General features: G+C 33.1%; 1 protein-coding gene across 1 annotated transcript in view; it reads left to right on the top strand.

The window, feature by feature from the left end:
• LOC106478783 (neuropeptide receptor 15-like) overlaps positions 1–11401 on the top strand; it is a 45317-nt gene extending 33916 nt beyond the window's left edge. The window contains exons 2-3 of the mRNA XM_013939352.2: positions 636–1321; positions 11354–11401. Coding sequence (XP_013794806.2) covers positions 636–1320 — 685 coding nt within the window. The 3' untranslated portion in view covers position 1321; positions 11354–11401. The remainder of the gene's footprint in view (positions 1–635; positions 1322–11353) is intronic.
• The last annotated feature ends 1771 nt before the right edge of the window (positions 11402–13172 follow it).

Genomic DNA, 13172 nt, shown 5'->3' with positions numbered 1-13172 from the left:
AGCTACTTATACTGCCCACCGCGTAAAGTAATTGTTGAGCATTTCAGTCGTGCTAAGAGTCGCTCAACAATAACATACGGTAAATCTACATTTTTATTCTTTGAGTTACGTCACATTTTGAAATGTGAATGATGGTGTGATTAATTCCTAACAATTTAGTGTAGAATATCCTGCTTGTGAAATATGACTCGGTATCAACATTATTCATGCCTGTTCTCCTGTCATTTAAAAAGTGAATGTTGAGCTTTGCCCGCGTACGCAGCTTTTCAAACGCAGCGCGGGAAGTGGCCGCCGTAAACGGGAGACAGACAAACGCACGAATAGACACCACAGTTCGCAATATATACATAAGATGGATTCTGCAACTTTTTATTTTTCCGACATTTTCATCTTTCGTTAATACTTCTAACAGCATAACTGTTCGAATTCTGTGCATGTCTCAGAATAAGAATCATGTTAAACGTTTTCATTAGAAAAATCCCTTGCTATTTCACCAAAATGTGTTCAGCTATAAGACATACGATGAAGTCCGTAAATAAATATTATAACATTATTTTGTTGTTTTATTCGACAGAACTAATATTAGTTATTAATTAATTATTAATTAAAATAATTATTTTGATTTTTCTTTTTAGATATGTGGCAATCATTCACCCAATAAGAGCTCACCTCTTGTGCTGTCGTGGACGAATTATTCTATCAATAACCGTCATCTGGCCATTGGCCATGATCTTTGCCTCCCCGAATCTAATCTTCCATGTTTTGCTGCCCGTTGCACCTGGTTTCAAACCTTGTGTTGTCAAGTTAAGCCGAGTTAACTTCCTGGTGTTTAAGTACCTGGAATTCACAGTCTTCTATTTGATCCCTTTACTAATTCAGATTGCCCTGTACATCGGGATTGGTCGACGACTTTTCCGACCTGAGATGTTCCAGTCCGTAGAGCCAGTAGTCAGGAGAGACAATCTGGTCGTGACCATGAATGCTAGACGTGGAGTTGTCAAGATGCTAATTGCTGGGGTTTCCGTTTACTTCATCAGCCTCTCCCCCCATCAAGTATTACTTTTTTACAACACTTTTTCCCAAACCCCTTTTCAAGAGACTTGGACCTACCTGATATTTGTTAATATCATGGCCTACGCTTCATCTGCCTGTAATCCACTACTTTACAGCATTTTCAGCCTGAAATTTCGGGAAAAATTTCGCACCATTCTGTTTTGTCGTAAGGAAAGTGTCCGGGAACCGTCTCGCACATTAACCGTTTTTGGCCAACGTAATAGAAATTTTAATAAAAGCGTTAAAACAGATCAGACTGATCTTTGAGGTAAGGTGAGTGTGGTTAGAACCTCAAATAATAGATTTAAGTACATAATAGTCAATATGAACACCTTAAAATCCATTAGAACAAGCTTGTTTTTTTTCTTTCTTTTTTTTTTTTTCAAGTACAAGGGCATATATTTATTTGATTTAGTTCTTACTCTTGGCTAAGTCTTATGACATTTTTATAGTTCGAAAGATTATACATATAGTTTATGGGCTGCAGAGGTAAGTCAGGTTTGTTGAGAGTAGGTTAAACAAAAATGTTGATGAGATCATTTTTTTCTGAAAAAGAAATTGACATAAAGGGAAGATGCTAATTCAATCTGGAGCAGAAAATAACCACAGTTTAGCATAGTTCAAAATCGAAAAGTTAAGCCTTGTTTTACACCCAAACTACCATATCTCTGAGTATCTTACTCGGTTCCAAGATATTAGCACATTATTCATACGGCGTTAAAACGTTAGTCAATTACCAATGGCTACTTAGGAATAAAGTGGTACGAGGAAATGACAGTCCTTTATTTAAAGAAGTTGTTCATGTACAGACAGAGGAATCTTGAAAGTGTAATTACTAAAGGTAAGTATGTAATATGAGATTCGGGGATTGTGCATTATGTTTAGAATTCTCACGGGTCAGAGAATTCTAAAACGAAAATAATTTGTTGTAATATTTTTCATTTCGTATTGCAGTAAATGAAGTCATTTTTACACGCGTCTTCCCTTTCGGTTTTCATGTAGGCCGTCTTAAGTTGCTTAAGACTAGTTTTCATATTTATCAACAAACGCCTTACAATACAGAAAATCTTTATTAACTGTAAAACCAAAATTTATAAAAAAAACTTAAAGTGCAATCCATCACGCATTTATTGAAAATGCAATATTGCATCGTATACGTTTCAATGTTAACTTAATGGTTGCTGTACTTACACATCCTTAACGTAGGTATTGATTGCCAGGCATGATAAATGTTTACGAAACCATCTTGGTTAGAAAATAACCTTAGATTGCATTTAGAATTACAACCTATAGATTGTCTAAGTTTGTAATCCCACGTGTTTTCCAAGTATGATAAAAAGGGAGATTGGCAGTATACAGAAAAGAAAGAGAGTGGACGAAAATAAGGGAAAGTGGTGGTGAAAATTTTCAGAGGATTAGATAGTATGGAAAAGGAAAGAGAGGAAGGGGTGTTTAAGATATGCGAAGTTAGTGCAAGAGAAATATATGATATGAAGGATAAGAGACGTGAAGAGAAAATTAATAAGTGCAGTGAATTAGATGAATAGGAAATACAATAAAAAATGTTGAAGGAGAAAATGAGAAGGAAGATTCGATGAGTAATTTTAGAGGGCGGGAGAGTCACATAGAAGGAAAAGTAGGTTTAGAGTAATAAGAAAGGAGATTTTTTTTGGGGGGGGAAGAGGCCAGAACAAGAGAAATATATATGAAAAGTCGACGAGAAAAAGCCAGATTAAGGAGATAAAAGTGAAAACGAACACCGAGGAAACAAATGAAGATAAATTAGATGAAATAGAAAAAAGTTTGTGGAAAAAGAGTAAGTTATGAAAAAAAGTTTAAAAAATAGGAAATTTTAATCAAAAATTAGAATTAAAGATGGAAAGAAATTATATAAGTGGAGAAGATATAAGAAAGGAAGTAGTCTTTATAGATTAGAAATAATTATTTCATGAATTATTCAGGGAATACTTAATAGTTAGAGCAGGAAAATTAGGAAATAACGTAATGTTATTGTAAGATTAAACTCCGTATTATGAATAATGCATCAAAGAAAACAAAGTAGACTTGAAACACATGAAACTTATTTTATGATCTCTGTCTTGGGATCTTTAATGGTAAAACAAAAATCCTGGATATCTCTAAAAATCACAAAACAATATTCTTGTTTGTTATAAAGCGCAAAGCTACACAATGAGCTAACTGTGCTCTAACCACATATTTTTAATGTCATTAGATCTCAGACGTACCGCTGAGATTTTAGAGACTTCCATGAAACAAACAGTAAATTTTGTTTTAATAGCAAATGCTATATGATTATAATAAAATACTAATAGCAATAACAACACACACTAAAAATTGTAACATAGATTGTTTTATATAAATTTTCCATCATGTATTTCACTCATATATTGTAGTAAAAGAATAGTAGTAAGCATTTTGTTGTTTGTTAGAAGTTAAGCACACAGCTACACAAGGGGCTGTCTGTGCTCTGCCCACCATGGGTATCGAAACCCGGTTTCTAGCGTTGTAAGTCCGCAGACATACCGCTGTGCCACTGGGTGGCTAAGTAGTAAGTAAACTTCAAGTTTATTTTCAGGTAACCTGAATCAACTTACAGTATTCATATTGAACCACGTACAAACAAACGTCAATCTTACAACTGAAGTATATGTAAGAAAGGCGATATTTCTATATAGTCCCCCGGTGGGGCAGCGGTATCTTTGCGAATTTACAACGCTAAAATCCGGGTTTCGATTCCTCCTTTGTGGACATAGCAGATAGCCTAACGTGGCTTTGCTATAAAAAAAACAAATTTCTCTATATGGTGTGAAGAAGATATGTTTTAGGACTTATAGTGCTGATGTAACTTTCTATCATGGAAAGGTATTGTATTTAATCTCCCACAATTCTTTAGTTTCCATCTGCATAAATTTGTGATTAATTTTTTCTTGGCTTCCTTTTTATATTATTCTGAAAATAGTCCATAATTTAATGCTTCTTTAACGAATATTTCTTTGGGTTCCATTGGTTGACATCCAATGTTGTCAGCTATTTTAGCTTAACGGAAGGTCATTTAAACTTCTTTGAATGGTTTTGGGTGTAGTTGACTTACCGAATACGGTCCGCCGCGCCCTTGCCACTCTACACCTCCCAATTTCCGCCCTTGTTCATTACACAAACTACACATGGGCGAAGAGTATAACTGCCTCAGAAGTGGTGCAGTTACCATCTTCTGATCTATATCTCTCATTGTCAGGGGTACCTTTCAGACGTTTTCGGGATACTTCTTTCGTTCCCTCGCACCAGTCTCTCCTTCTTCTCAATGTGGGATTCTAGCTCATTTAACAACATTGATTTTATGTCCACACAATCCCTGATGCAGTTTTAAGATAGTTACTTGTTTTTGGTTTGTTTAAGCTTCCATTTGTAAGATGAATGTCCAAGAAATTAGCCAGTTTATGGAAAATTTTGGAAGAAAATATGAAACGATCAGGAAAGCCGGAGAAATTACAATCTTCACTACTGATATGCTTCTTTAACGAATATTTTGTTGGGTTTGATTGGTTGACATCCAATGTTGTCAGCTATTTTAGCTTAACGAAAGGTCATTTAAACTTCTTGGAATGGTTTTGGATGTAACTGACTTACCATGATTGAGGTCATTTCAGCTTCCTTTTGTTTGTCTTTTTATTCATTAAGAAAACAGGCGTTGATTATGAATTGTGACTTTTGGCTTAAGACCCTTCGTCAGCTTCAAAACCTTATTTATTACCATGTAAATGGAACAAGAAGTTACGCCAGGCTTGAACAGAAAGGTTTTTTGGTTGGAGAGTTCTCTTTCGTAACCAGAGCCTTAACTTTACAGATGAAGGGGTAGACTTTGATTTCCTTGAGTTGTGGTTTTTAAACCCTTTTGTGTCGTTACTGTGGTACTGTATGAGTTCCCCTGGTTCAATAAGTGACATCTGTGATTTCCTTCTTTGAAATGTTGCTCTTTAGCTGTACATCATTGGACAATCTCTCCATATAAATATTTATTTTCGAAAAGAGTGATGAAACACTCTTCGAGCCATCACTTAAGTTTTGGGGGCATTTTATTTTATAAGCCCAGTTAGCGTGCATTGCTTGTAATAGCATAAAGTACCCGCTGCTGGGTTCAAAGGCTCAACTTTTGATTCATAGAGGCCCCATTATCCACAATTACTTCTATAGCTACCCCAAGTTGGCCCCATACCTGAAATGAAAACGATTTTATACATTCTCTTTTGGTACCCCAGCTCGTGTACAAAGTTTTCTTCTACTAGCTGCTCATCATCATCTTCATCGGGATTTGATCCATGATCTAGACCAGTGAGGGTCAGGTTCAGCTTAGATCTCTTCCACTCTCTCAGGAATTATTATTTCGTTTGCACTCTTACTGAATCCTAAGTAATAAGCCTTGTTACGTTGTTGTTGCATTTGTCATAGTACGTTAAATTTTATCCATTATCGGTAGTTTTAATGAACATACCCTTTTTGTGCCATGTCCAGTTCATGGGATAAAATTAACTGGTATATGTTCGCTAGCTTCACTTCTGCATGATCACACTATTAGTCCGTGTTCACAATACAGTTCCGCTTTGCAATCACATACACACATAATCCTATTTTTACATACAAAACTCTTTAAAAATAAAGCTACATTTGACCATTAGGCTGCCTCGAGTCCTCTTGCCAAGTTTAGTCCTTCTAGCTCCAATACTGTAGGAGGAGTTCGCGGGCAACAAACAAACACACGACATGAATTATTATTGACTAACATGTGTTCCTCGCTGGGATAGCGGTAAGTCTTCGGATTTACAATGCTGAAATCAGTGGTTCGATTCCCCTCGGTGGACACAGCAGATAGCCCGATGTGGCTGTGCTATAAGAAACACATGAACACCCACACAGACTAAAATGAAATGCTTAAGGATTCAAAAAGTCCCATACTCCATCATTTAAAGAAGCCCTCAAAGTAGTGATCAAGCTCCTTCACTTTCCACAATAACTTCTACAACTATCCCAATGAACACACAACGTAAATTAATATTGGATATGCGATACATGTGCATCATTATCACGTGAGCGTTCCTCTAGAAACATCTCAACATGCGCAAGGAAATGTTATTTGAAGTACATGCGTTTCCCTGACTCTAAACGACCATTTGTATTTTTGTCGTCATACATCTTCAGTAACTTATTTTTTTAGAAATGCATCTCCTAAACCTCGAAGAAATAGAAAAGGTTTTTGTTATGCACTTTCAAGTTTCATTGTAACACTGATGAAATATTTGGATATTATACAGCTCGCATTGTTTATGTGCATCAAAAATATGTTTGTATGAAGACCTTGTAATTGATGGGTGCGTGTTTGATACAACATTAGATCCTTCGTTTATATCCAATTAAAATATTTGGACATCATAATTAAGGTAACTTTTTTTTTTTATACAAACAACTAATATGAAACCAAAGCTCTTTTTTTTGTCGATCATTTTTATCTCATTTAACTGACTGAACCTTTTCCTAGTTATCGATTTTTTTTTCCATCGAAATAATGATCCTTCAAGTATATTCATGCTAGAAAGAGAGATTTTAAAGAACAGCGCGAACGTTCACAAAATTTTCTTTACCAATATTTACTGAGACGGAAGATTTGTTGATAGGATTATGTCCAGATTATAATGAATCATTTTGTTTGATACTTTATATATCACTTACAAAACAAAGCAACAAAAACATGAATGTGGTATTTGGTGTCACTAAAATTTGTTATCAGCAATCAATTAAAGCACACTAACACCCTTCAAAATGACCAGATAATATTCAATATACCCTAAAATCTCAATACGTATGAAAGGTAAATTATATAACTTTTTTACTAGTTTAAGTGCAAAGTTAAACCATGGGATCTTTACATACTCTCAGCTACGGGGATCAAACTCCACATTTTAGCACCATAATTAATCAAATATCTTTTTACGAGTATTTCTGCGGACTTATAACGCTAGAAACCGGGTTTCGATACCCGTGGAGGGCAGAGCAAAGACAGCACATCGAGTAGTTTAGTACTTAACTTCACACAATCAAGTGCCAGAGCATTTTAGTACTTAACTTCAAACAATCAAGTTCCAGAGCATTTTAGTACTTAACTTCAAACAATCAAGTTCCAGAGCATTTTAGTACTTAACTTCAAACAATCAAGTTCCTGAGCATTTTAGTACTTAACTTCAAACAATCAAGTTCCAGAGCATTTTAGTACTTAACTTCAAACAATCAAGTTCCAGAGCATTTTAGTACTTAACTTCAAACAATCAAGTTCCAGAGCATTTCAGTACTTAACTTCAAACAATCAAGTTCCAGAGCATTTTGACATGTTTAATCTGTTATGTAGATTTTTAACAATTACCTAACAGATACTTAATATACCAAGAATAAATTGAATATCATATTCAACCTATATTATTATAATAATAATGTATAGGATTTATCTATAGATTCATATTACATTTACCCGGTTTGCCTGATTTGGTTGTGTGCATTTAATATTTCGGAGTTTATGTTTCTATTATCTGTAATCATAACTGAAATGCAGACTACCTCGAAATATAATACAACAAAAGTTAATAGAATAATCTACAAATATATCACGATATTACACTATTTTTTTTAATACAAAAATCATAAGTAAGATATATTGTAACTGCACATTCATGTTTATCGTCGACTCTTTAGAAAGGAGTTTCCAAAAACAATATTCAGAAGGTGAACTGAATGCAATGCACAATATTATCCCATTTATTTACAAGGAAATACTGTTATGAAAAGTTATGATTTTTCGCCGATAATCTCCGGCAATCAGTCTTGTGTGTAAAAAAAGGAAGTGAATTTTATTTATAATAACACACTAGCACCACTTTATTAAGAACTTTTTGCGCGAACAATAAGAGCAGCGGTAAATATCGAGGTTTATTTTAGTAGAATTTTAGTACAAAAGACAGATAAATGGTCAAACAATATGTATCTTAGTAAAACGCAATACAAGCTATACTAGCATGACAAGATAATTTTTATATCTCAGAATTATGACCGCATTGTATATCCTTAACTTAACATATTTGTAGTTTCCAGGTGGGTCAGCGGTAAGTTTACAGACTTATAACGCTAAAATTGAGTGTTCGATCATCCGCGACGGACAGAACTCAGATAGCGCATTCTGTAGCTAAAACAAAAGCATATTTATATAAGCAGGCTTCGAACCAAAAAGAAGAAAATGCACGTATCGGACAACAAAATCAGATTAGATCGCATTTTCATTATAATTAAACAAACCGCCTTTAATTCACTTGTTTTTTCAAAGCGCGGTTGATTGGGAGCAGAACGTTTTATGTCGACCAGGTTTCAAATGTGAGTTAATAAGCGTCTCAATTTACTAAGTCGATTTTATCAAATCCAATTTTCCATTTAATGTGACACTGACTTAAAAAACGAGAGCGAAGTTTTTAACGTTTTCGCTCTTCATAGACATTGAACAATCAAACTTATAACGCGTAGTTTTGTTCTTCGATAATGAGCGTTAAAGTATACGAAGGAGATAACAAATAATCCGTTCTTTAATTATGAGATAATTTTCTGCATAAAAAAGCATATTCTGAGTTTTAGAAGTTTGTTCTTTTTTATTCAATTGTGCGGATCTTCAAAACTAATTACACAAGAAAAAAAAGCACTCTAGTGTATGTTGTAGACAAAGAGAGAGGATAATGAAAGCAGTATAGCTTCGTTAATTTACCTCATGGATAACATCCTGATCAGTCATATAAGTATGTTTATAATTTTCACTGGAGTACGCGTTCGTTGGACGAGTTAAATAAAAAAAAAACATTTATAACAAAGAATAGGAAATTGTGCTTCTATTTTTTTTCTTAACATAATAGACATTAAAAGTGCAATAAAAATACATAAGGGTACCAATACTGGAAAGAAAAACATATTGTTTTCAAGAATTCTAACGATAGTGGTCACATAGTTCATTCTAATGCTGAAAGATATACAACATTGGCAGTTTTTCGAAATTAGATAGGGGGGACAAATCCCCCATAACCTTCCTCATGTCATCCTTTATCACTGTATCAAGTTTGATGCTGATTGGCCAAGAAATGTGAAAACACACACACGCGCACACATACTGACGTTTATTTATATAGATAAAAAATACATAAAGGTACCAATACTGAAAAGAAAGATATTGTTTTCAAGAATTGTTGTTTGTGAATGATATCTTTTTTTTTAAAGATGACATTGTTTTCAAGAATTGTTGTTTGTGAATGATATATATATTTTTTTTAAGATGACATTTCAAAATAGTTTTCTTAGATCTTAATTTTGCTATTTATATACCTGCGTTGCTGTTATGAGAGAGTGGTAAGTAAGTTCGAAGAGATGAGGATTCCTTATCACCTCCACTAATCTGTCTTTGGTAAAGTAAATCATTACTTCTCACTGTATAGTTTATTTCCCCTTTCAACTCAATTGTGTAGCCCTATGTGTAGCATTTGGTCCATACTTTGAATTTCTAATTTTGTTCCACATGCAAGACCTTTTTTTAAATATGATACCCGGTGTTTATTTACTATTGTTGGGACTTACTGTATTGGAAATAAATATAGAAACATGGAGGTGATATATAAGCAGGATTCACAGACAGTAACTAATTCGTCAATCTATCATTATCATAAAGCATTAATTGAAAATACAAAATAAAAGCAAATAGGTTGTACAATGCATTAGCGTTTTGCATTTGATTTTGAATTATTGTTTCAAATATTTTGTATTATTCCCCACAATTCAGCCAAGTTGTTTGGTTGCCGTTTGGCTTTCTCACTTTCCATATAAGTATATACAGTCTTCATACATTCATATCTGGACTTTGTGCAAGCCAAGTCATGGTTACGAGTATTCATCGGCCTCTTTTTGTTTTCCTTTCATTTATCGTTTCGTCACAAATGTTGCATACTTGGGATCATTGTCTTCTTAGAAAATGATTCTCTGCCCAATAAATCGTATTCCTGAAGTGATGAAATGATGGATAAGAATATCCTTGTATATGTCAGAGTACCATCAATTTGTGTATATCACAACATCATTGGTTGAGATACAGGCCAAAATTGCACTGGCTCCCTCCGCACCTCTCAATAGACGTTGTAACATAATCATGATAACATTATTCTCTGTGCCATTAACTAGCGTCGATTGTTGTCAAATAAATTGAATTTTGACTTATATATAAAGACTATTCTCTTTAAGCTTTGCCCATCTCAATGTCTGAAGTTTGATGCTATTTCAACTTGTGTTTTGGTTATCTCCTAAACAGTTGTTATTGATTAGCTACACATCTTCCAAGGCTACTTCGCGTTAATGGATATTTTACTGTTCTAGCAGTATGCATGATGACGGAAGTTGTTGAGATGGAAGCTCAAACTTTTAAAAGGGATGTAATACCAGACAAACTAGTAGCGATCTTGCGAATGATTTGGCTATAAATTCATGTGTGCTTTTACTGAAACATGAAATGTAGTCTAAATACGCTGCATGGAGTAGTCTTTACCAACCAAAACATTAATGTCTACATATCCCTACGTGGCATTTATGTCCAAAGAGCTATAAGTTTAGTCACCACACTAAGCATTTTACAGCATTTAAACTAAATAATAATGTTCAGTATAAAAAAAACCAACGAATTGTCACAATTTTGAACATGAAATATAATTGGACTAACTGACAAAACAGTTCTTCAAGATATTTTACTGCACACGTTTAATCTAATTTAATTATTAATAAAACTGGATTATTGTAAGAGGATATTTGTGAGAATTTATAACTGTGTGTAAATCAAATGAACCAAGAACCAGTTATTAATGAGTAATATATATATATACAAATTTAGGGCGAAAAGGGCTAGAGAAGTTATTAAAAAGAATAAGACAATACGATGGCTAAATTGATATCATCAACTTAAATTATTTTGAAATATTTCTACTATGGGTGACTAACAAATGTAATTGCTAAAGAATAATTCAATTAATTCAATTATAATACCCCAATATTGGTTAATAAGTCCTATTATCATTATTACTAGGTGAGTATATTAGTCATGATTATGCTGTAATTATATATGCAATTTGATTTGTGCGTTTCACCCTGAGATTCTATTAATGGCGGCTATTTTTGTTCTGTGAAAGAAGGTGGTATACTTTACTGAATAATTTTATTATTCTTTTAGAAATCTTTGTCTGGCTAAGAGCTCTCCAGAAGGACTAGTGGACGACGGCCAAAGATAAAAGAGGTTCTCAGAGTTCGAACAGCCTTGACGTCATGATCCTGCAGCAACTTAACTAGATCGATATAGGAACGTAGAAGCATCAGAATATTTAGCTGCATAGTTTATTTGCTTAGAATATATACGCTTGAATAACATTGAATATACTAAGAGACGTATTTATTTGAATTTCATGAATTTGAGACAATATGTGCTAAAATTATATCTTATGAAAACGTTTAATACAAGAGGTATAAAAAGTTCTTAAATCTCTGTTATTGTTAAGTAATGAACATGGTTTGTCTTATTTTATTTCTGAAACGTTTAAGGTAAATGGTATCTTGATATCTTTAAGCTTACATTCAAGTAATTACTTAAATTTAAGATGTGGTAGAGTAACGAGATGTTATTATAGTATCCAATTCTTTTTGTTGTGTTATGTAAGCCTATTGTGATTGAACATCCATCAATTTTTTTGTTGTTATTTCACCATATGGCACCATGAAACCACGTTTTGGACCATAGATTTATGGTAGATCCGTCACAGAAAAGTGAGTCACTGCAGTTGTTGTTATTACCATTGAAAACACATGTGTCGTTTGCTTGTTCGATGATCATTATTCATTTTTATTGAAACACACTTCTGTTGTCAGGAGTTTTTTTTCAAAATTATTCATCACCCGTAGAGTTTTTAAATACTCAACAATAAATGAAGAAATAATATTTACCTTACAGCCTTCATAATATTTTCGTACTTTTTACTGTAATGAAAAATACATTTTTGCCAGGGAATTTTATTCTATATGTCGAGTGTATAATCATATCTTCAAATTGTAGTAACTTTGACATATGTATACATATAAAAAAAAACAATTAACTTGTGCCAAATTAGAAGACTTTCCAAACCTTCTTACACACAAAATCTCATCATATGTAAATGTATGTATGCATTAAAGCTTTATTTCGTATTTATATCATATATACATAGAGAGAAAGAATTGGGATATTCATGATTTAACTAAAGTATTGGTTCTTGTTAAAGGTCTATAGTTAATGTTGTTTCCATATGTGATTTGTAAAAAGATAATCATTGTTAAGGATAATTTGTGTTTGGAGGGTTACTTTTTCATGTGTAACATCTTTACTCCATAGTATCGTAACTTAAATACAAATATAGACATTCTACTAACAAATTACCTTAAATTCAACACAAAGTAGCCATTCTACCACTAAAATTACCTTAAATTCAAGATTACGTTTGTATTTAATTTAATATACTTTAGTGGTAGAGTGATTACGTTTGTATTTAATTTAATATACTTTAGTGGTAGAGTCACAAAGTAGCCACTCTGACTTAAAATTACTTTAATCTAAATACAGAAATAAATGTTTTAACCAAAAAAAAAAAACATAGTCTAACAGTCTTATATTCTTATCGAATGCCTAAAATCTTTAGAACACATTAGAGAAGTATAACTTGGTTCTATTCCCAAATTTGTATTAACCAAAATTATTCCAGAAATCAAGACCACCTTTACTTTGTTAAGGATAAAGTTTCTCTGCAGATTTATCAACAAAAACACAAATAATTATTAGAACTGTCGTAATATGTATACAAATATAGATTATTGAATGACTTACAACTCTTTTGATTAGCTTATTTCGTTCGTACTTCTTTTCATTTGTACATCACTATCAGTATAAATAATTGTTTATAGAGAGATAGATTGATGAAGTTTGAGCTTTCATCTTACTGTTTATAGTGTATACACATATATGAACA

Source organism: Limulus polyphemus, unplaced genomic scaffold (assembly GCF_000517525.1).
Source record: "Limulus polyphemus unplaced genomic scaffold, Limulus_polyphemus-2.1.2 Scaffold12, whole genome shotgun sequence".
Taxonomy (NCBI): Eukaryota; Metazoa; Arthropoda; class Merostomata; order Xiphosura; family Limulidae; genus Limulus; species Limulus polyphemus.
The sequence above is the reverse complement of the archived record's forward strand: the minus strand, read 5'-3'. Positions and strand labels throughout refer to the sequence as shown.